The 26,487-nt window shown below is 36.4% G+C and overlaps 1 protein-coding gene across 1 annotated transcript; it reads left to right on the top strand.

Annotated features, from left to right (window-relative positions):
• Positions 1-3,155: 3,155 nt before the first annotated feature.
• Positions 3,156-17,037, top strand: LOC110442049. The gene is made up of 7 exons (XM_021485460.1): positions 3,156-3,279; positions 5,815-6,120; positions 7,742-7,902; positions 9,449-9,638; positions 10,999-11,127; positions 13,590-13,730; positions 14,323-17,037. Exons 1-7 carry the CDS (start codon positions 3,189-3,191, stop codon positions 16,494-16,496), a joined length of 3,192 nt encoding a protein of 1,063 aa, XP_021341135.1. The 5' UTR covers positions 3,156-3,188; the 3' UTR covers positions 16,497-17,037.
• The last annotated feature ends 9,450 nt before the right edge of the window (positions 17,038-26,487 follow it).

The following is a 26,487-nucleotide window of genomic DNA, read 5'->3' as shown; positions in this document are numbered from 1 at the left end:
AACAAAATATCACCGCTAGCGCCGACATTATATGTGCCCTTCTGGCAACGTGTTCTGGCAAACGGATTTGTGCGCTGCGATATCTCTGCAAACTTTCTGTTTCTGTAAAGATATATTTCAAACAAATTTGATTCCTCTCAGACGTTGGATATGGGACAGGGTAATTTATTTGCACAAACTTTGTAATCATTAATGCCAGCTAGGACGCTATATATTAATTGACCACATACCATGTGACACTAGGTCTGCAATCGTTCTGATATTAAGAAAAAGGAAAAAGTAATTAATACTCGTGACCTTGAATGTGGTTCATAAACGTTCGCAAACTTTGTACAAAATGTATAACCAAGGTTCTGGTCAAATATCACGACTCTGGGCATTACAGTTCTTCAGAAGAAGATGTGTAAGTATGTTGAACAGATCAAATATGATTCCTGTCAGACTTTGAATATGACCCGGGTTCAGTGCTTTCCACAAAGTTTGTAACATTTCATACCAGCAAGCTTCTTCAGAAGAAATCGTTTGGGTGCTAAAGTAAATGTTAAAACTTCTGCGGCCTTGAACATAGAACAAGGTCATTAACGTTCACAAACTTCCTCCGCAAACGTTGTAGCGTTAATACCAGCAATGAAAGTTACTTGCTATCTATATCATGTTTTCTCGGTGACTTGAAACTATGAGTCAGTGTCATTTCAAACTTTGTAGCATGCCGTATTAATAAACTTGTCAAGAATCGTGGGTATACTCTCAACTTTATTGTTGACAAACAGATAAGACGTATAGTAACATGAAATATATAACACACGCATTCACCAGAAAAGATACACGTTCGTACTGTTAATTACTCAAAACTGACGGTAGGAATGGGGCATAATTATATAAACACACGGCAGATAACACGGAGGCGAATGCTGGAAAATCGAAAGCAAAGTATAATAGTCAAGCCGATAGGGAAATCATTCGGAATAGTAAACGAACTTAATTAGAATTATTCTATCCCTCAATAAAGACGTTTTCTGTTTCAACGGGGCAAAAGACGAATGTTAAGACACATCAGTTTGTACATAAAAGATTGCGTTTGAGTATATATCATTAGTGTTTTATATACTCATCTCTTATCATTTCTGGTTACATGGAATAATTGCCGAGAAAGAACCCAATCTTGGCCTTGTTTTATCATTTAAAGACAAAAACTGTAACAAAACATTTCAGGATATAGCAAGTTTCTAGCTCCCGCGACTAGTTTGCCAGTTTCTTGGGGGTGCAGAGTAACTCCCTCGACAATTTCCGTAACTGCTTCAGGCAATGCCCGAGTCTATCATGTGAGAGGTTGGATGAGCTTGCACCTGATCTGACCTCGTCGATTTTAATACAATAGCGCAGACGAGGTTGAAAGAACAGAAAAGGCTCCCGGTAGGTTTTCGGAGGGATGTAACAAGTTTCTTGTCCCCTCGACAAGTCCAATTTGCCTAGGCTTCACCTCGGGAAATAGACCTAGTCTCGGAGGAATAAGAAATTTGTTATATCCCTCAAGCCAATACTTTAACTGTTTTATATTCAAACCACTATTTCCGGAAACCAATGACGAATGTTCTGCTCTTTTAATTTTGTCTCACGCTAGATAGCAACAGAAAAGAAACAGTTCAACACAAGCTCCCCTCCTTTCTCATCGTTTTCCTTATTTATGACACCGCAACACAGCATTTAGTGTCTCAATTTTTTTTTGGTAAGAGATGAACTAATTGTTCACCCAACACCATTTTTTTTATAAATAGGAAAACGTATTAAACAGAATTAGTCTTAGCGTCTTCATGATTTTTTCTTCTTATTTCTATATTTTCACTCGTGTTACGCATCCCTGAAATATATCAAATATTCACCCCGCACGTAAAATATACCGTAGTTATCCTGCAATAAGCCCTTGGGGCCAACAGATAATCGCTGACTAAAAGTAGTGGGCTGGGCTTATTTACGGGACAATGAAAAAGTTTTTATTCGCATTTTTGCTAGAAACTGCAAAAAATATTGGTGGGCTTATTACCAAGCATGGGCTTATTGCCGGATATATATGGTAAGTGTTAAATACAGCATCCTCTATAAAGTGGATAGAATCAATTTGAACAGAATGTATAGTGTAGCGTGATATTTTAACAGTGATAGATATGTTTAAAGATATGCGAAAACTTTTTTTATACTTGTATTAGGTGACATTTCATAAATGGAACGGCGAACGTGCATGTACCTCACATCATCACCTATGTTATTGCTACAGGTACTGAATAAATATAGTGAAAAGCTTGACCCGGACTTCATGTTTCGGGGAATCTGTTCTGTTATTTCAAAAGTTTGACAAATGGAGAGTTAAAACTGTATTCATGATAAAATATCAAAACCTGTATGCCTAAATTAATCACTGATAATTGACCAATTACCTCATTTAGAATACAACATCGATCCATGTCACAGTTTAAAAGTCAAATGAGTCAAAAAATCTTCTGAATAACCAAGAGGGTCTATTTGCCATTAGCTTGATGTGACTACAGACAGTGAAACTGAAGGGCCATCAAATTAATAAATAAAATAAAAATGCATGACTCTGACCCAATTTTAAGACCGCATACAAAGAACAAGGTAAAACAGGTGATGATTAAAAACTAAAACAGCTTCTTTTAACCGTCCTTATAAGGCCTAGAATAGTAATATTTAGGCTACGTTTGTCAGGATAAGAAAGAATCAAGTTTGTTCACATTTAACGACATTTATTAAATAAGCCTAGGGCTTTTAAAGTAAAAATATTACAACAAATTCAGATCCAGAAAATGTAGAGGTAATATTTAGCCTGTGGCTGTAGTGTTAGCTTGCTTGCCATGAAGATCGTTAAGTATAATAAGATGAGCGATACAGGCCTAGATGGCCTCTTGATACATAAAATGAATATGTTCACAACATGTACTTTTGCTCGAATATGTCATGATATGTTTTGTATTCCTTAAAATTAGTAAGGCCGTTAGGATTTACCCTGAAATATCATTTTAAAAAGCGGCGACGAACTGGTTTGTCCGCATGCAACGAACTGACCGTCACCTTAAATTGCAAGAGTTGTTTTATCTTGTCTCCTAGAATATCAACCAGGTGGCGTCTCAGATTCATTTCCACTTCCGTTTTACAATGGAGAATGTCTACGATTGATGACAGCTTACTGCTTGACCCATAACATGGGTACAACAATTCATTTCTCGTTGTGGCTTGGTATGGTAGCCTTCACCATGATTGGTAAAGGTAATGCTTCATAATACGTCTTAAATTATTGCTTTCGTGGAGTTTGCAAGAAGTGCAGTTACAGAAAACAGTGGAATAGAGATGATAATTACCCTGGAATAGCTATGTAGCTTGATGCATCATGCACGTACAGAATAGTTCACGTCTTGTGTATACTCCCAGTATGAAGTTGTGCTACCTTGAATTTCTGAACACGTAGAGAATTAATTAATACGATAACTAGTTTTGCTGTGAGAGTTAAAATTCAGATAGATTCCTTTTGCAATAAGATAATTGGTCTACATCATGCTCTAACTAGGCGATCGTTAGGCCTACTGCAAGCCTTGTTTCTTGACCTTGTCATAGTCAAACCAAGATTGATTATAGAATATGTATAGACTTTGCATAGTCGACATAAATAGGTAACTATCCACTAGAAAATGGAACAGACAGTACTTTTATACATAACCTGTGCGGTTTGACAGGTCTAGATCTAGATTATGCACTTACAAGGTTCAATACATGTGATGTCTCCGGAACTGGACTGGGTCAATTGTCGGCGACCAGATAGCTCAATTGGTAGAGTGTCCGTCTAGCTAGAGTTCAGAAGGTCCTGGGTTCGAACCCCCGTCTGGCCGTGCATTTTTCCTATCCTGTTACAGTATCTTCAAAAATTGAAACTTCAGTGACTGAAAAATTAGATTCTCCTTACTATTAGTTTTGATGTCAGAAATTCATGACATGCTGGAAATGGCTCCTCTAATTTATATAAACACAAATAAGTGAATTTCTACTGTTCTAAAAAACATTGGATCAATGATATAATTATATATATATATTGGGTGGTCAGGTGGTGCAGTGGTTATATTTAATTAGCACACTTTTTCACAAAGGTGGCCAGGGTTTGATTCCACATGGATTTTTTCTTGATATTCAGGTTTTCTCCCAAATTCAGACCCTCCCGCATGCTGCTAATTATAATTACAACCTGGCAAACAGACTGATTAATATAAATTGAAATACCGTACTTGTTTCATGATTGTTGCAAAATAAATAAAGCTTATATTTATATTATGATTATATATATATGTACATGAACAAATCTTGATTTATGAATATTGTTTAATATAATTAAAGAACAATCTGATTAAAATCATTTGTTACAAGCATATGTCTTCATTAATTCCGAACTACGTCTGTTCATGTTCAGGTGTAGTACAAAGTTAACAAAGCCATATGTAACAAGACGATTTCAATCGGATTAGATAAAGGCACATCTTTTATGCTGATTTTGTTAAAAGAAATGGAGTGAAAATCTCCCTTCAAAAATTCAATCAGTGGTAGAAGAAATCTTCCTAGAGTATGATATTCACATGTTCTAAAGACATGTATAGAGGATATTTAATGGTGTCTTCAGTAATCACAAATATATTTCATGAGTGTGGCTAATATTTTTTCACGAGTGCGCAGCACGAGTGAAAAATATCAAAATATTAGCCACACAGGTGAAATATATTTGTTATTACTGAAGACACCATTGACTTTTCTATTTATTACATTTTTAAAGCACAAAATATGAAAAATCTAATGCATTAAAAAAGGGTGAGAATCAGAAGCGTAATTATTAGCGCCATATTCTAATGACGTCACGCTTGACAGCAAGGCTGCGTGTCATTTTGAGTGGCATTCTCAACGTAATTTTGACGTTTTCTGCTATTTTCTGGTATGATTGCTTATAAAAATGTCATTACTGGTATATATATATGTAAATACTTAAGTCTGTGTACCAAACATTTACCATAACAACCACTTATTCTACCATTGCTTCATGTGAATCTGTGACAAAATATCGTTGCCTTTGAATGCAGCGAATAGAAGATACCGTTATGATGATTGGTCAATACTAAAAAGTGATATTTTCAGTGACAAATATTTGTCACAGTGTGAAAGATATCAATTTTATCAAGTTGATAGAATCCGATATTTCACTGGCAAAAATGTAATAAATGTAGGTTCCAGATGGCTTGATAAATTTATAAATTATTTGTATTAGCAACACTTTTTATTAAAAAAATACCCTATATGAGAGTGTTAGCACGAAAAACAGATATCAATTAAAAGAAGGCCTGAACATTTTATATTTATTAAAAAAGACCCTATATGAGATTGTTAGCATGAAAAACAGATATCAATTAAAAGAAGGCCTGAACATTTTAGTAGAAATCAATTTTGAACTTAAAATAAAAACATAATTATAAGGAGATTGCTTGGAATTAAAAACGATAAAAATCAGAAAAGGAAATTAACTGTAAATCTGTCTGAAAATATATCTATACAAAATGGTCAGTAAATGAATTATATTTAGAAATGTAGACATAAATATATGATGTTGAAGAAAAAATAATTTAAAGAAGAAATACTTTAAATATACAGTTAGCATCATTAAAGATACTGTATTTATTCTGATAAATTAAATTCCATAAAATTAGATATAATTTCTTTATTGAACGTGATTTCAATAAATCAATTTTATCAATAATGTTATATTTATTACAGTTGAGTGCCTCTCCCAACCAGTTTATTTGGTTACCTCCCCTGATGGAAATGTGACAGTGGAAGAAGGCCAGCCAATCAACTTGTCTTGTGAGGTCCATAACAGTTATGGCACTGGTCAGCTACAATGGGACTTGCCTCCGAATTTCAAGCACAGAGCTCCGTCAGTCACTTGGGAGGACAGACAAGCTACGATTAACCAGTCAGGAATGTCGAAGTTGACCGTAGACGAAGCAATGATGGGGGATTCAGGGAAATATGATTGTCGTATCGAAAACATTGTGAAGAGTATCTATGTAACAGTAAAGGGTAGGTTATTCATGGTTTAATATTAACCTGGCAGCCTATATTGAGTATATAGTGTTAGTGTTACAATTGCCTTTCACCCCTGTACAATTCTGGCTATTTTTAGCTCACCTGCCTAAAGGGGTCCTTCTGTCAACTTTTTCTTTAACATTGTACAAATGAAGGGTGTGTGCCCCCCCCCTTGGGTCAAAGGGATGGGGCCCAATAGAGGAAATATAGTTAAATCTTTAAAATCTTTTTCCTTGAGTATTGGTGAAGTATTAGAATCTAATTTGGTCTGTACGAAGCATCCTTGAGCAAAGGGAACCCAACCTTGTATAAACCCCCCTTGGGGCAGAGGGACAGGGCTAAACAGGTTAAATATAGGGTAATCCTTCAAAATTCTACTCCTTGACTACCAGTAAAGCGATTGGAACCTTATTTATTCTGAACAAAGGGGACTCAATATTGTTTGAATGGAGGATGTGACCCCCTGGGAGCATATAGGCGGGGTCCAAAAGGAGGAAATTGGAAATTAATTAGATCCTCATGCTAAAACCACATATACATTTGACGAGCATGAAAAAACAAATACATATATACATGCTACCAGGATTGGCTCTGGTGTCTGGCCTCACCCCAGGGACTTAGTCCATGGGTCTTATCTTGAAAACAGTTGAGATCCCCACCATTAAACCACTGAATCATTTGCTTGACATGATGAAACAAATACATTTATGTTCCTAGGATTGGGTCTGTGGTGCCGTCCTTAAATGACCCTGTTGATAGGTTGTTAAACCAAACCAAACCTGGGTCTGTGGTCTGGCCCCAACCCAGAGGACCTAGTCCCTGGGTCAAATCTTAAAACCCCCAAAACTGCATACTCATTTGCTGGTTATGGTAAAGAAATACATCCATGCTATTTGGATTGCTCTGGGGTCTGTTCTCACCCCTGGAGACTTGGTCTATTGCTGGGCATCAAGAAACCAACAGTCATGCTATCAGGATTAGCCCATTAACCAGTGGCCTGGCCCTGCACATGGATACTTATTTGCTATATTTCTCTTAATGAGAATATCTTGTCAATATTGCAATAGATATCTAGGTGAATGATACAGGCCCTATGGGCCTCTTGTTGATGTTCAAACTAGTAAACTAACCCTTTCACGTGTACCCCTATGTAACTTTAGTAGACTCTACCATGCATTGATATATGGAGGGTTCCATTATGGTCTACAATGGTGAAAGGGCTAAGTTAAAATCTTGCAACAAATATTCAAAAGTTTTAGGGTAACATTTTCAGAGAATGATTCATAATGAGCAATGCTATTTAGCCTATTCAAATAAATTAAACCTTGAATTTTTTTTGAAGGTCACAAATAAGTCTGAATAACAAGTGAGCAGTAATTGGTCCTCGTGTTAATAATTTTACATCATATTCCTATGTTGTAATCAAATCATTTATGAGGTTCTTGCTTGGGACCCCTCTTTCGAAAAGGACAAGCACTATCACTATGCAAACCAGAACATTTCATTTTATATTGCATGACATGTGTTATAAAATTGGAACTAAGATAATTTATGTGAAAGTGGAATTTATATGTAGTCGTATACAGAAATTTTCCATTGATACCTCTGTTTCCAGGTGTATCCGAGATCCATGACATAGTTTTGGACTCCAATAATATCCAGGACATGTTACATGTAGAAATGGCCATTGTCCCCCCTCGCCGCAAGATTCAGATTATGGAGGGTGAAAGTGTGCGGGTCAACTGTAGTGTAAACCTCTCTCAGCTGTACCCACACGTGAGTAATACAATCTCAATCTGTAGTGTAATCTCTCTCTGCTATAATTATAACGACACGTGAGTAATGGAATCTCAAAATGAAGTGTAAATCTCTCTCGGCTGTACCCTCCTGTGAGTAATAGAATCTCAAAATGTAGTGTAAACCTCACTAGGCTGTACCCTCACGTGAGTTATAGAATCTCAAAATGTAGGTGTAAACCTCTCTCGACTGTACCCACACCTGAGTAAAAGAATCTCAAAATGTAGGTGTAAATCAATCTTGACTGTACCCACACGCGAGTAATAGAATCTCAAAATGAAGTGTAAACCTCTCTCGACTGTACCCTCACGTGAGTAATAGAATCTCAAAATGTAGGTGCAAATCAATCTTGACTGTACCCACACGCGAGTAATAGAATCTCAAAATGAAGCGTAAACCTCTCTCGACTGTACCCAAACCTGAGTAATAGAATCTCAAAATTTAGGTGTAAATCTCTCTCTCGACTGTACCCACATGTGAGTAATAGAATCTCAAAATGTATGTGTAAATCTCTCTCTCGACTTCAGCGTAAATCTCTCTCGACTGTACCCACACGTGAGTAATAGAATCTCAAAATTTAGGTGTAAATCTCTCTCGACTGTACCCACACGCGAGTAATAGAATCTCAAAATATAGGTGTAAATCTCTCTCCACTGTACCCACACCTTAGTAATAGAATCTCAAAATGTAGGTGTAAATCTCTCTCAACTTCAGCGTAAATCTCTCTCGACTGTACCCACACCTGAGTAATAGAATATCAAACTGTAGCGTAAATCTCTCTCTTGACTGTACCCACACGTTAGTAATAGAATCTCAAAATATAGGTGTAAATCTCTCTCAACTGTACCCACACCTTAGTAATAGAATCTCAAAATGTAGGTGTAAATCTCTCTCGACTTCAGCGTAAATCCTTCTCGACTGTACCCACACACGAGTAATAGAATCTCAAAATGTAGTGTAAATCTCTCTCGACTTAAGCGTAAATCTCTCTCGACTGTTCCCACAAGTGAGTAATAGAAGCTCAAACTGTAGCGTAAATCTCTATTACCTGTACCCACACACGAGTAATAGAATCTCAAAATGTAGTGTAAATCTCTCTCAATGAATGCACACGTGAGTAACAGTATCTCAAAATGGGTCTATCTCTCAGTGGTACAAACTGAACATTTTACATCAGACCTGACTTCTAACCGTTATATAAAAGGTACAGAAAAGCAACAGTTTTTAATGAAACTGGATAAAGAATATATCAAATGACCACATGTTAAGGTTCACTCTGCTTATTATAGATGGAAATCCTATCATAGATGGAAATCCTCAAATATCATATATGCATTCACCAATGAAAACAACATAGAATCTATTTCATTGTCATTTTCTACTTTGACTTTGCTGCAATTACGAAAGTGCAACATGTTCAAAATGAATCAACATATTTTTGTGGTGTTTATATTTTATGCATATTTATGCAGGAATATCATACAGTATACAATACTATACAGTGTACATCTTCAACATTTCCTAGGTGGTAAAGAATGCTCAGCTCTCCTGGATTACCAAGAAACACAAGGTTCACCAGCGAAGGGTAGATAACTCCACCATCACACTGATAATAGACAACGCCAACAGCTCGGACGCTGGTTTCTATACATGTTGGTTCAACACTTCACAAGGCTCTACACAGAAGCTCTTCTACATCAGTGTTAACGCCAAGTGTGAGTATGATAACAGAACTAATACCTTTTCTTCAAGAATAGGTTCACTTTTAAAACAATGAACAAGCCTATAAGATAACAATAGGGCTGGAAAATACTATTGCAGTACATTTACCAATACATGTATATTGCAATATGATTTTCAAATGGCAACATAATGCAATTTGTTTTTCAATTAACTGTTTGGGGGTTTACACAAAGTTACGAAATAATTGTACAGAAATAACATTAAGATTGAATCAATTTTATCCAAATGCAGCACGCTTGGTGTGGTATCTTCCAAAGCTATATAAAATGATTTTCCAATTTTCATAGCTGACTTGATGCCCATACTCACTTTTCATATTTTCTACCAGTGTATAAAATCATTATAAATGTAATGAATCTCAAGGAGTACAAAATATTGTGATACATGGCAATATTTGCTAAAATATTGCAATTTTTGCTGAAATACTGCTTTATATTGAAATTCTCACCCCTAGATAGTGATATGAAATTTTTCATTTTTCTCTTAAAACTTATTTCTGGTTCTCTCAGCAAAAGAAATCTAAAAACAGAAGTTCAGCAGAAGACATCAGAAAAGAGGTTTTGTCAAGCTGTAAAGAAAGTCTTTTGGACAAATTTCATTAATCTTTATTATAAATCATATGGAACTGAATCAGTTCTGAAAGATCCTTTTTATCCGATTGCAAAGAATGTATGCAAATTTTCACATAGAACACATTTTCTCTGACTGTCATCAAGATTTTAATTTCCTCATCTTGTCTTCCATTGTCTGTCGTCATTAATGTGATGTCAAAATGTCATTGTCTGCTGTCTTAATTTTTTTGCCACAATTAGAGAGAAAAAAATATTTGTGTGTTTACTGCAAAAACTGCCGAGACAAAGTCAAGGTCAATAGGACTTTTTCTGTTTGTCTCATCAGTCAATATTACTTTCACAGGTCCATATAGCTCATGTATTCACTGAAATATAAGTCCTGAATTATTGCATTATATCATTTATTTATTTTACCATTTAATTATTTTATCATGTGAAAATCAGAATGAATGAAAATCGCCAGGGAACGTGTCCTTCATTTGACACAGCACTGTGACATTACAAAATTGAAGTGATGTCATCAAGAAAATATTGAACAGCTGTTTCTAAAAATAGTAACATCGAGTCAATATCACATGTCACTGACCTCCATGTTATTATGATCTAATCAATGAGGATTTAGGGGGGGAAATGAATCATCTAATTTAATAGGCTGGTTAACTGATATTAGGAGTAATTTAATATGCATAGCTATATTTAATGGCTGTGTGTTTTGACCGCTAAAGGCCTGCTATGAACTAAGATGAATGTGTTTTTATAGCCAAAGACGGAGCTGTGTGTACAACATCCCAGTTCCTGTGTGAGAAACACCATCACTGTATATTTGTGAGGTATCGATGCAATGGACAGGAGGATTGTCTTGATGGGTCTGATGAACACAACTGTGAAGGTATTAGATTTTTAGATCATTTCACCTAGCGAAATGACCGCACTTCACTGGTAAAATTACCCAGTGTTATATATTGTCACCTTTCACAATAGATAAACTATTACATCCGGACTGTAGATGGCAGAATTCCCTAAATTAATTATAAACACTGGGGGAAAAAAATGTTTGGGGTACAGGTACATTAGATGATATTCTGATGGAGTTATTGCCCTTTGATCATGACCATCTTTTCAGTTTCTGGTGTATGCATATAGGAATAATTACAAAACAATTAAGATATTCTACTCCTTAGTCCTTTGCTGCACTCCTTAAGGACTGTAGATGGCAGAATTCCCTAAATTAATTATAAACACTGCGGGAAAAAAATGTTTGGGGTACAGGTACATTAGATGATATTCTGATGGAGTTATTGCCCTTTGCTCATGACCATCTTTTCAGTTTCTGGTGTATGCCTATAGGAATAATTACAAAACAAGATATTCTACTCCTTAGTCCTTTGCTCCACTCCTTAGGGTTCAGGTGAATCAGAAAAATATGGCCGTGAGACCATCTTAGATTTTGTGCGAATTTTCCATGTTAACTTTGTGGCTGCTATTTCTTGTAAAGCACTGAAGGATCATGATAAAAACTTAACTGATATGCATGATTTTCTTCATCCCTAGTTTCTCACAAGCTCCAATTTGGAATGGAAAGGAAAATCTAGCATATAACAAAACCCCTCAAAGATCATGTTGCAGCTTGTTTTGCACGGCACTGAGTACAGAAAAGAACATGTGTTCTACCAGCAAAATTACATGATCTTTCTATGGTGGGCATCACGATCTGGCTTAGATCTCTTGTTTCAGATATGAATATAAATGAGATTAAAAAATTCTTAAAACACCAATAATTGATAAAGCCTTTAATTCATTCACCCCTGAAGTCATGTTTGAACTCTTCCAATTCAAAGGTTGGAATAATTCATTATGAATTTTCAAGGGTGAATGAGTAAATTCCAATTATTTATCGGAAGGGTTACAAATCTACAGGATTATAATTTTGCATTTTTTTCAGACTGGAAATTAAAAAAAAAATGATTAAAACACCTCATTGTTCCTGGTATAATATTGTACTTGTTCATAATGTAGTTCTTGGGAAAATGTATAATGTTGTTGTACATAGATAAAGACTTGAATGTACATTGTTATATATTTAGCTCACCTGGCCTGAATGAATTTCTCCTACTATACAAGTGAAGGGATTTAAACCAAATGCAGTCTGAAGCATGCTTAGAAACAAAAGAATCAATTTTGTATAAACTGAGGTGTGTGGGGCCCCTTTCTTTGTGGCAGATGGGTGGGGCCCATTAGGGGAAATAGAGGAAACTTGTTCTAGATAATCTTCGGGCAAAGGGAATTTAAAATTTATAAATGAAATCAATTTGTTTAATTTGTATAAAAACATGTCTTTCCCACCAAAACAGATTTATATGAAGTTCTTCTTGCAACTTTGTTTATTGTTCTCCTTTGATAAACCTGTATATGGTACTCAGCAGGTTTTAAATTGAAAAATAAAATACTAGGTGAGCTATTAAGGCCCCCTGTGCCTCTTGTTCTTTTCTAATTGGATTAAATATAAATCATTGAGTAATATTTACTGTGTTGTTATCATGTTATGTCTAAAAATAATGTTTACCTGGAATCTTTCACCCAGTCAAATACTGTTTACCTGGGATCTTTCACCCAGTCAAATATGTTTACCTGGAATCTTTCACCCAGTCAAATACTGTTTACCTGGAATCTTTCACCCAGTCAAATATGTTTACCTGGGATCTTTCACCCAGTCAAATATGTTTACCTGGGATCTTTCACCCAGTCAAATATGTTTACCTGGAATCTTTCACCCAGTCAAATACTGTTTACCTGGAATCTTTCACCCAGTCAAATATGTTTACCTGGAATCTTTCACCCAGTCAAATATGTTTACCTGGAATCTTTCACCCAGTCAAATACTGTTTACCTGGAATCTTTCACCCAGTCAAATATGTTTACCTGGGATCTTTCACCCAGTCAAATATGTTTACCTGGTATCTTTCACCCAGTCAAATATGTTTACCTGGAATCTTTCACCCAGTCAAATACTGTTTACCTGGAATCTTTCACCCAGTCAAATATGTTTACCTGGGATCTTTCACCCAGTCAAATATGTTTACCTGGTATCTTTCACCCAGTCAAATATGTTTACCTGGAATCTTTCACCCAGTCAAATACTGTTTACCTGGAATCTTTCACCCAGTCAAATATTCATCCTTCACTGGTAAAATCTACGTTGCCCAGTGTTAATTTGTCCTTAAAATGTAATAAGTGGTGAAAATTGAACTTTTTTTCAGTATACAGAATAACCCTGTAAAATTTGTTTCACATTTATGAAAAATATCCTATAAAGTTACGAACACTTACCTACCTACAATTACTGTGTTACAGAGAACCCTTGTGTGGACCAGTTTCCTTGCCTCAACGGTCACTGTGTCGACCGAGATCGTGTTTGTGACATCCACCACGAGAACGACTGCGGCGATTGGTCAGACGAACTGTGTATTTTCTTGCCGCAGTACTTTACTGCAGGTAGGGAATAGTATTCAAACCAATAACCCTGGGGGCCATTTCGTAAATCCTCGATCAAACAAGATTAATAGAATCCTTCACTTTTTGGGGGGGTGAGATAGAGGAATCTTAATCCCTTAGGGAAGATTCTTAAGGTGCCTAAAAGGAGGCTTGTCGCGAGTGTTTGGAAATTTAAGAACCATTCCCAGAGGATTGAGATTCCCCGAAATCTCAAGGGGGTGAATTGTTCTTTTTCTCTTATCCTGTCGACCCTATCATAAACATTATGTTATGTTGACGGTACAGACTCAATGCTTTGTAGATATGATGTTGATGAATTTTGATGTCATTATATTGTTTTTGTGACATAATACAATTGCTATGAATAGAGGAATCCACAAGTCTCAACCCTAGGAGACACGAATTTCTCACACTGTGAATTTTCTAATAAGATTTGTGTTAGATTTTGAATTATGGCAAAATTTTACATTCACATTTAAAAACTAGAAAACCTAATTCACTTTATGTCCTACTTATATGAAATGGGATTTAATATTGCCAGTTGCGTGGGAAATTGGTATGTAAACAATAACATTTGTTTTGTATATTACAGTAAATGAGACGACTGTTGACATCCCACCTGACGATACGGTAGAGGAGGACCAGATGACGTGGCTCAAAACCACTGTCTACGCAGTGATTGGCTGTACGGTCGGCATTGTCTTGTTTATTTCCATAATCGTCGTGGCCGTGTTCCGTATCAGGATGAAGCGTGACGCCTGTAACCAGAGGGAACGGGTTGTTCAGCGTCATCAGGGGCCACAACCCTTGTCGTCGAACAGTTCCCGACCGAGTGGGGAGGCACAGGAGAGTCAGCCATTCCTAGAGGGGCGACAGAATTATGGCAATATTATTGTGAATGTGAATAACGGTGTTCAGTATGTGCCAGTATCGGAGTTTGTGGTGATGGAGACACCGCCAACTTATTCAGAGGTGGTGGAGGAAATACAGGTTCAGCATAACTCTGCGCCACCAGACTATAGTACGCTGGATAGGTTTCCGCAAAGGCCTAACTCACTACAGGTAGCAACAAGTAATAATCGCCGAACCCCACACCGGTGTACGAGACAAGCCGCACCATCCAGTGATAATCAAGGGACACTTCCCCAGTATACTGCAGAAAATAACTCTCGTCCACCAACACATTCCGTGTCTGTCCAGACAACCAGGAGCCAAACTGCAGGTCAAGGTCAGTCTAGTCGCACACAACATCCGCGGGGTGGAGACTCGACACGCACCTCAACCTCCCGAGGCCTGCCCAAACAACCAAATATGGCAGTCCAGGGTGGCCAAATAATTCTCCGCAACCAGCATCTGCCTACAATCCAGAGTTGTTCTCCTACCTCCAGTGATCCCACCACAAGTGATACCCAGCCACTTCAGCTACAGGTACAGGGAGGGCAGATCATGTTGGGTGGGACTGACTCGGCAAATAGTGTGGGTGTCCCTCCTCCTAGTTCTCCCCCTCCAGTGACATCTAGTGCGCAGAGAGACTTACCTCCCCTGCCAACTTCAGGACAGACTAGCTGTTCTGGTCAAGCTTTATCAGCGCCACCTGGTGGCAATCATCAAGGAGTGGTGCCTGCACAGTCCAGTTGTGCTATTCCAATAAGGTCACCTCCCAGTGACAATAACCGTAGTGAAGATTTATTGGCTAGTGGTTGTGTGACTGTTCCATGCGACTCTCCAGAAAATCCTTTAAGCATGATGCTTCCACCTCATCAAATTAATAATGTATCGCCTCCTTTACCCCTAAATATTCACCCTGATAATGTAACTCCATGTTTACCTGCAAATATTCCTCCAGATATTGCAACCCCAGCTTTACCGCCAAATATTGTATCCCAACCTTTACCAGCAAACATCGAGTCACATGATCCACCAGCAAACATTGAGTCACGTCACCCACCAGCAAACATTGAGTCACGTCACCCACCAGCAAACATTGAGTCACATGATCTACCTGCAAACATTGAGTCGCGTCACCCACCAGCAAACATTGAGTCACACGACCTACCTCCGCATACACAAGCTCTTCCTGCTAATACTCTGTTGCAACCATTAGATGCTGTATCTTCAACTTCACCAACAAGTGTTGTGTCTGAATTGACTGCAGAAAGCTCTTCAGTATTACAAGGGGCTGAAGTGAATTGTGCACCAAGGGGCAAGTCCAGTCTGGTATGTCAAGCGGGGAATTCCTCCGTCATCACACCCCGGGACAACCCCCAGGGTGGGGCATTAGAATGTGGGGGAGGGGCCAAAGAGGAGGACGAAAGTCTGTATGATGCTCCTTGGGAATGTGATCTAGATCTCTTCATATCGGAGATCCCGGATCGAGCTGTGCAGAGTCATTCAGACTCTCTGTCAAATCAGAATCAGTCTGGCTCTTCGCCGAATCTTGTGGCTGTTGAGCCTGATATAACAAACTCTGAAAGAAACACAGTCTCCGATTCCCCGTCACAAAGTACTTCCCTGCCAGGGGGACATAACTACGAATCAATTAACGAACTTCGTAATAACAGAATGTGTGAAGATCCTGTATCGGGCACCTCCAGTGCTAGCAATACGATACAGGTGGTAGATGGGAGAATCTGTTTATCCAATCAGAACACCTTCCCGAGAATGTCAGATTCTCATCATCATTCTCGTAGTCTACCAAAAACTCCGGACAACAGCTCCACACGGGGACAAATCACCATCAAAGACGGCAACATAGTGCTTACGTGATCGTCAACTATTTGTGTCGGACAATATTAATGATAAATGAGATATGGTCGATTGATTATTGTGCATTGTGAAATATGTGTTTTATTTTGTACATATATATATATGTGAATGAAGATGAACGTACATATACGGCATTTACTTAATACACACATTTATGATAATAAGTGATGATATTTGTTGATTTCAATCCGGGTAGTTTGATCCTCTTTACATGTTGTCAGAATACAGGTACATTATGCATTGACTTAGGTTGAAAGCATGGGTGTTTTTCTGGGCCCACACCCAAGGTACAGCAAATCATCTGTAGCCTTGAAATGCAAACCACTTCTAGTAGATGGGTTGTTCCCCTTGTTAGTAAATATTCGCTGTTCATGAAGCAAAAGCATAAGTCAGTTATTTATTCCATGTTGTTTTAAACTGTCCCGACCTATTCTTTTATAATTTTATAATTCTATAATTTTAAAAACGTGCAAGTGAACTATTCAAATCCCTTGATCAAGACTACAATATATATATATATATATAAAGAAAACATTGAGAAGTCCTTGTGTCGGAATTGAATATAAAATATTAAATATATATATAAATATATATATAAACAACAAAATTAAATGTGTTCTTTTATTTGAGCTTGTGACCAAAGTTCAGAGGATGTGTTGAAAAATTATAGGGTTTAATTCAAAGTTTTATAACGCACTGTAGTTTTTGACCAAGTCAAGGTGTAAAATGTCTCATTTTTAGCTCACCTGGCCCGATGGGCAAAGTGAGCTTATGGCATGGTGCGCCGCACGTCGTCCGGCCGGCGTCAACTTTTTACTTTAAACAAATTCTGAATAACCAAGAGGCCCAGGCTGATGATATTTGGCCAGTAGCATGCTGGGATGAAGGGCTACCAAGTTTGTTCAAATGAATGACCATGACCCACTTTCAAGGACGTCACTGGGGTCAAATGTCTTAAAATCTTCAAACGACTTCTTTTCAATAACCAAAAGGCCCAGATTACTGATATTGAGCCTGTAGCATGCTGGGATGAAGGACTACCAAGTTTGTTCAAGTTTGTTCAACTTTCAACCTAATGTCCTTGCTCGACATTCAAGGTCACAGGCGTCATATGTTTAAATCTTTTAATAGGTTCTTATGAATCAAACGCTGATATTCTGCCTGTAGCTGTATTTTAGTCCTCTTTTAAGATTACAAGTGTGAGATTAATACCAGGTGAGCGATGCAGGCCCATTGGGCCTCTTGTTATGCGAAAGTATTTAAATTTAGTACATGTTGTTTGTAGAGACCATTTGATTATATACATATGTATAAAACATACACTGTTTTACATATGTTACATAACCTGCTATGATTAAGTCATAAATCGTATGGTATGTTGTTGCCTCTATAGATTTTGATTGTTATTGATAGTATATGTTGATAACAATATTGAATACCTTGTAGCTCTATTTTTTTACTGTTATTTATTTGCCAAAATTAATTTTGCTTGGTGCTTTTGTGGAGCATGTATAGTATATGATATAGTAAAAAGCTTTGTGAATATGTGATAGTTTTCCTATTGACCACCATGCGAAGATTTAAGGATCCCTGTTCCACTTCACCGTGGCTCTTCGTACACAGTAACTTCCCCTTAATTTCACTTTGGATATAACTGTAGTAGCACCCAGTTGGTCCGTTTCACTTCCATCGAGAAAATCAAAGTCGGTTAGAGCGACAGTATAACAACTTGAGGTCCAGGGTTCGAATCCTAGTGTAGCCAGGAGCCACCCTGAACACAATTGTTGATCATATATTTTGTTTAGTTCATCTCCGTTATGTTTTTATGAAAGTCCTGCGATGTATAGCTATATATAGTTTTCTGTTCAAAAATGATCAATTAAAGTAAAGTCATTCCAGAAAAATTCAGTTTCAAATGCAATGTTTCATTTTATGGCAGTGGTACAGGGATCGTTAAGGCCAAATTTCCCACAAAGAAAGTTCAAAGAACTTTAAATTCTGTTTTCTCAAAATAGAATATTTATCTTACACATAATAGTTTTTTGAAAATGCTTTAAAAAATGAAATATGACTAATAGATTTGTATACCATGATTTCTTTGTCTAAATTTTTCTTCACCGTTTATGTCATGTTTTTAAATGAAAACTATTTTCTTTACATTTTTGTTGTGAAATTTGAACCAGATATAAAGGTGCTGATTTTTTTTTAAGCTTCAGAATTGTTTACATTGTAATGCAAATATACTACTGGTACATTTAATTCCAAAATATTTTATGTGCTATACTTTTATGGATCCCGATCCCACTGCGTTGTGTTTTATCCTATATGCAGTAACCTCCCTTTAACTTCCGTTTGGATTTAAACGAAAAATAAGTATGACTGCACACTTCCGTTGTCCAGGTAGCTCAATTGTTTTGTGCATTAGTTTATCCCCCCACGAAATGTTATAATTATCTCCCTTCCTTTATGATTTTTTATATATTTTTTGGTAATTAAAGAAAAAATCACGAAATGGTATAATTATTTCCCTTTATCTATGAAAGTTTTTTTTGCGTAATTATCTCCCTTTGGCATGGGGTTGGGTGATTCAAATATCCTTCCAGTACTGCTACCGATTGTAAAGTTAAATTGTTTATAAGAAAATGTTTTTTTATATATATTATTAAGGTATATAATCCAACAATACTCCCTGTTGTAGCCGTTATCTTTTCTTGACCAGCCATCTTTACTGCTATTTAAAATTTTCTAAGGATAAAAATAAAATAAAACGAATCTTTTGTATGACATTGATTTCTTTAGTTGAAGAAACTATTTTATTTCTGCCTGTGTTCAGTGTATTTTGAAAACAATGTATACATTACAATACACTTACCAAATATTGGGGAATGTTTATATTTTCTCCACTGGGAAAAAAATGCAAATTGTAATGACTGTGTATTCAATAATTTTTGTGGGGTTTTAAGTTTCTTTGATATCGTGGGTAATCTTCGTCCACAAAGTAATTCACCAAGTTCGATGTAAAGCAATTCTCCGCACGAGTGGGTACTCGTAATCCACAAATTTATCTACCCACGTTATAGTAGTTTTTTCGTGGAAAACACGAACTTTAGGCCCCACAAAATTATTTACTTCACATTTCACAAAAACTGAATTTCAGTTAATTTAGATTTTTAGTTCAACTCAACTACCAAGATTACTTAGACATCGAATGAAGTCACATTTTAGGAAACCAAATTATTTTTTATACAACAGTATCACTGTAGGAAATTTCACATTCGTATCTTTTATTTTCTTGGTCGTGATTTAGTTATAGACAAATTCAAAGTCTTGTTCACTTGTGCTTAGATGAGATAATTAATTGTCTTCCAAATACAGATGTTTTTTTTCTGCTGCTGTGTTCATTTAAAAATCTTTGTGTGTGTTATATAACTGAGCGGTATACATGGAGAAGTCTGTTATAGTGGTATTCGTTTTTCATATCGTTCTGTACATGACATTGTTGCCATCATCTTTTGTAAGAAGTTTCTACTTTTCTGTATATCCTAGTACTGATACGGCTGCTGACCGTGTACAATACAGGCCCTCTAGCCTTTTGGTCATTGTTATTTTTTGACAAATAAATGAGGTGAAAAACTGTGTAATGATAACTTCGCCCGCATTACGTGGGATGAAAAAGGCGAAAAAATTAAACTGCAGCGAAAACTTCCCGGTAAACAGTGATTTTCTTATTAAGCCTTTTAGTGATTCCAAAAAAAAAAATATAAGAAAACAGAAATATTTAAATATTGGTACATTATTGTTCAAAAAAATAAAATCATTGAATACTCATAAACCACTTGTATTTTTACAACTAGATGGGCACTTACAGATATATCATTCGGATCTTTTGTTTATTTTGAAACAAAGCCGAAAAATGTGTAAGGAAGGTGGAAGCTTCGAAGTTTATAGGGCATGTAAACATGATCTTGTATGATATTGTGTCACCTTTGCTTACTGCCTTGTCTGTGTGATGTGTCTATGTGTCCAGACTGATCACTGTATACGTTATGTGTCTATGATAATCAGAATTGTATTATTATTATGCAATACTTTGTTATACACATTGTGAAACATATAACCAATGGTCAGAGTTCGGCCAGTGTTCCTCATTTGCATAAAACCTGTTGGTCAGTATGTGGCCAGTGTTCCTCATTTGCATAAAACCATTGGTCAGATTTCGGCTAGTGGTCTTTCCTCATTATCATAAAACCATTGGTCAGTGTTTGACCATCCTCGATACTCCAGGGGTTACACTCTCTGCACCCCTGTAATATGTCATAGCAAAATTGAAGGCACGTGACTAGCTATTTTGCAGGTCTTCGGTAAAAAAAAACTGACCAGTTAGTAGGCTAATACCTGTCATTTGAAGATTTTACTTTTAGGCGAACACAAGATTCTTTCGAGTTACATCAAAGTATCAAACTAGTGTACCTGCCTCATCAACAAGGTGGCAGAGACTGAGCCTTTTGAGTTTTGCTACGACATTTTTCAGGGATGTAGAGAGCGTAACTGAGCGTAATCCCTGGAGTATCGAGGATGGTGTTCGACCAGTGTTCATCATTTACATGTACACCGATCAGCTGGTCAGAGATCAGCTGGTCATCCCTCATCTAAATAAGACCATTGGTCATATATCGGTCAGTATCACTCATTTACATGTATGTATAAATAATGTTTATGGTGTAGCTATCACTAATAAATTTAATCTTATTTGTTATAAGATGACGAAATTATTGGTTGTGTTGTTAAGAATTAAATAGCAGACATGGATTTGTTGACGCTGATATTTGTCGCATCTTGTCCAAAGGACCGGTGAGCTTGTGCCCTGGAACGTGTACGTCTCCGCGTCACTTGTCCGTCCATCCGCCTGTCTACAAACTTTTCCTTTAAAACGCTACTAGTCCAGAACAGCTCAGTGGATTTTGACTTAATTTTGCCTGGAGCATCCTTGGGGAAAGGGAACTCAATTTTGTTTTGGCTATGACGAATCATGTAGCTCTCTGGTAACTATAGAACTCAAATTGTAATTTGTATAAGCTTGACAATTATGAATCTCATTGTGACAACTGTATAACAATGTTAATCATATAGCACTCTTACACTGATTATATTATAACTACAGTATATAACGTGCGACAACTTAAATATACATTTCAAAGCATGGCCATTGTAACATTTATTAGGGTACTAATAAATGACAACTATATAACCCAAAAAATGACAACTATATAACCCGGTATGTGACAACTATATGAAATGTATGTGACAACTATTTAACCCAAAAGGTAACAACTATTTAACCCAAAAGGTGACAACTATATAACTCAGTAGGTAACAACTATTTAACCAAAAAGGTGACAACTATATAACTCAAAAATGACAACTATATAACCCAGTAAATGACAACTATATAACCCAAAAGGTGACAACTTTATGACTGGTATGTGACAATTATTTAACCAAAAAGGTGACAACTATATAACCCGGTATGTGACAACTATATAACTCAGTAGGTGACAACTATATTACCTGGTATGTGACAACTATACAACCCAATATATGACAACTATATAACCCAGTATATGACAACTATATAACCCAGTATATGACAACTATATAATCCAAAAGGTGACAACTATATGACTGGTATGTGACAACTATATAACCCAAAAATTGACAACTATATAACCCGGTAAGTGACAACTATATAACTCAGTAGGTGACAACTATACAACCCAGTATATGACAATTATATAACCCAAAAGGTGACAACTATATGACTGGTATATGACAACTATATAACCCAAAAATTGACAACAATATAACCCAAAAAGTGACAACTATATAACTCAAAAGGTGACCAAATATATAACCTGGTATGTGACAACTATATAACCTAAAAGTTGACAACTATATAACCCGGTATGTGACAATTATATAACCCTAAAATTGATAACTATATAACCCAAAAATTGACAACTATATAACCCGGTAAGTGACAACTATATAACTCAGTAGGTGACAACTATACAACCCAGTATATGACAATTATATAACCCAAAAGGTGACAACTATATGACTGGTATGTGACAACTATATAACCCAAAAATTGACAACAATATAACCCGAAAAGTGACAACTATATAACCCGGTATGTGACAATTATATAACCCAAAAATTGATACCTATATAACCCAAAAATTGCCAACTATATAACCCAAAAATTGACAACTATATAACCCGGTGAGTGACAACTATATAACTCAGGAGGTGACAACTATATAACCCAGTATATGACAACTGTATAACCCAAAAGGTGACAACTATATAACCCAGAAGGTGACAACTATATAGCCCAATAGGTGACAACCACATTACCTGGTATGTGAAAACTATATAACCCAAAAGGTGACATACCAGGTATGTGAAAACTATATAACCCAAAAGGTGACATACCAGGTATGTGAAAACTATATAACCCAAAAGGTGACAACTACATTACCAGGTATGTGAAAACTATATAACCCAAAATATGACAACTATATTACCCGGAATGTCACAACTATATAACCAAAAAGGTGACAACTATATTGCCCGGAATATAGCAACTGTATAACCCAAAAAGTAACAACTAAATAACCCAGAAGGTTACAACTATATAGCCCAATAGGTGACAACTACATTTCCAGGTATGTCACAACTATATAACCAAAAAGGTGACAACTATATGACCCGGTATGTGACAACTATATAACCAAAAAGGTGACAACTATATGACCCGGTATGTGACAACTGTATAACCAAAAAGGTGACAACTATATAACCCGGTATGTGACAATTATATAACCCTAAAATTGATAACTATATAACCCAAAAATTGACAACTATATAACCCGGTGAGTGACAACTATATAACTCAGGAGGTGACAACTATATAACCCAGTATATTACAACTGTATAACCCAAAAGGTGACAACTATATAACCCGGAATATGTCAACTGTATAACCCAAAAGGTGACAACTATATTACCCGGTATGTCACAACTATATAACCAAAAAGGTGACAACTATATTGCCCGGAATATAGCAACTGTATAACCCAAAAAGTAACAACTATATAACCCAGAAGGTTACAACTATATAGCCCAATAGGTGACAACTACATTACCAGGTATGTGAAAACTATATAACCCAAAAGGTGACAACTATATTACCCTGTATGTCACAACTATATAACAAAAAGGTGACAACTATATGACAACTGTATAACCAAAAAGGTGACAACTATATGACCCGGTATGTGACAACTGATAATCAAAAAGGTAACAACTATATGACCCGGTATGTGACAACTGTATAACCAAAAAGGTGACAACTATATAACCCAGAAGGTGACAACTATATAGCCCAATAGGTGACAACTACATTACCTGGTATGTGAAAACTATATAACCCAAAAGGTGACAACTATATTACCCGGTATGTCACAACTATATAACCAAAAAGGTGACAACTATATGACCCGGTATGTGACAACTGATAATCAAAAAGGTAACAACTATATGACCCGGTATGTGACAACTGTATAACCAAAAAGGTGACAACTATATATCCCAGAAGGTGACAACTATATAGCCCAATAGTTGACAACTACATTACCTGGTATGTGAAAACTATATAACCCAAAAGGTGACAACTATATAACCGGGAATATGACAACTATAACCCAAAAGGTGACAACTATATACCCAAAAGGTGACAACTACATTACCAGGTATGTGACAACTATATTACCCTTCATGTGACAACTATATAACCCGGTATGTGACAACTATATAACCCAAAAGGTGACAACTATATAACCCGGAATATGACAACTATAACCCAAAAGGTGACAACTACATTACCAGGTATGTGACAACTATATTACCCTTCATGTGACAACTATATAACCCGGTATGTGACAACTATATAACTCAAAAGGTGACAACTGTATAACCCAGTAGGTGATAACTATATAAGCCAAAAGGTGACAACTATATTACCCGATAGTTGACAACTATATAACCCGTTAACTCGGTATTCGAGGCGGGAGGAGAAGCTTCATAATGACGTTATGGAAGGAATTTCTTCTGGTAATGCTTATATATGAACTTACAGTGGAAATGTAGATATAACTTTATTACCAAGTATATGACAATCTGTGCCTGTGAATACTACGATAACTGCGTGACCTTTTCCACTCTCTGTATGTCCGGTTTGTCTGGATATTTGACGCTTTAATCACGTGAATATCGTACAGATCGGATCGTACATGGCTTCATAGAGTAATAAAAAAAAACATAGTTGGCTTTTACGTATATTCCATTGTCTATATACAATGTTGTGTTTAATTAAAGATGAAGATGATTTTGAAATATATGTCAATGTTATGAGTTTCTCTGCTAAATGGACATCTTGTCATCGAGTCGGAAATATGGACGAATCGTCGTGTAATTGAGATTAAAAGCATCCTTTTCGTCCCAAGATATGTCCAGCTGAAATATTTTATGACTGTTAAGATATGAAGCTTGTAAAACATGTACATTACAAAGTTGTATGTATGGCTATATTTAAAGGAAATTAGTTTTTCTACTAAATAGACGTTTTGTCATCGTATGAAATATGGACGAATCGTCATGTAATTGAGGTAAGATGCACCGTTTTCGTCCCAGGAGATGTCCAGCTGGAATTTGTTATTACTGTTAATATATGAACCTCGTTAAACATGTACATACTGTATATTACACTGTTGTATTTATGGTTTTATCACGGACTTAGATAACAATCTAATCTAATTCCGTGGTTTTATTAAAAAGAAGAAGAAAAAAACGAAAAATCAATCATCAAAACTCGAGCTTATAAGTACATTTCCGACTGTAAGAGTTCAGGTGTACCGATAATACAAGAGTGGAAATTGCACCTGCCTACAATCGTAATTGGAAAAAAAATATGATAATTGAAATAATTAAGTTCTCGCTACCGAGCGAGACGAATGCTGAAGAGAACGGCCCAGGTTACAGTAGACAATGAAGCAGCGTGTGGAATAATCATCACATTAATTTAGATAATTGATATTTAGCGGCGAACTGTGGGAAATGTTGTACAGATCGACAGGGTGAACGGTATTTGAAGCTTTTTGCTTTTTGGTAGAGTTTATGGCAGTCGAGATTCTGAAATCTGATTTTTTCTGGTGAGATGATTTGTTCGGTGATGGCGTCGGGATGTTTTTAGCAACCGAGATTAATATTCGGTTTTATATCTTGCACATAAGACATGGCCTCGCTTTCACATCGTGTTCTCATTTCATTTGGTCTCGTGAAACGTATCTTCCATCCAAATGTTTCTGTACTTGCAACAATAAGAAATTGTCAGCTTCTAGAACAGGCGCGTACGCCGGTACGCAGATGAATCCACAAAATTTTCAAACAAAAAAACGAAACAAAAAACACTGCAGGTTGTACCCCCATGTACCAAGTCTGTGCCCTGTACCACCGCTCCGAAATGAATCCACTGTGGACANCTGAATGACCCATAAACACAATAATGTCATACATAACACATAGTAGTCTTAATGACCCATCAACACAATAATGTCATTGATAACACACTATATATTTAATGACCCATCAACACAATAATGTCATATATAAGTCATAGTAGTCTTAATGACCCATCAACACAATAATGTCATACATAACACACAGCAGTCTGAATGACCCATCAACACAATAATGTCATACACAATAATGTCATATATAACACACAACAATCCTAATGACCTATCAACACAATAATGTCATATATAACACACAACAATCCTAATGACCTATCAACACAATAATGTCATACACAATAATGTCATACACAATAATGTCATACACAATAATGTCATACACAATAATGTCATAC

This window comes from Mizuhopecten yessoensis, unplaced genomic scaffold (genome assembly GCF_002113885.1).
Source record: "Mizuhopecten yessoensis strain PY_sf001 unplaced genomic scaffold, ASM211388v2 scaffold716195, whole genome shotgun sequence".
Classification (NCBI taxonomy): domain Eukaryota; kingdom Metazoa; phylum Mollusca; class Bivalvia; order Pectinida; family Pectinidae; genus Mizuhopecten; species Mizuhopecten yessoensis.
Note: the sequence above shows the minus strand (reverse complement) of the source record. Positions and strands in the feature narration are given on the sequence as shown.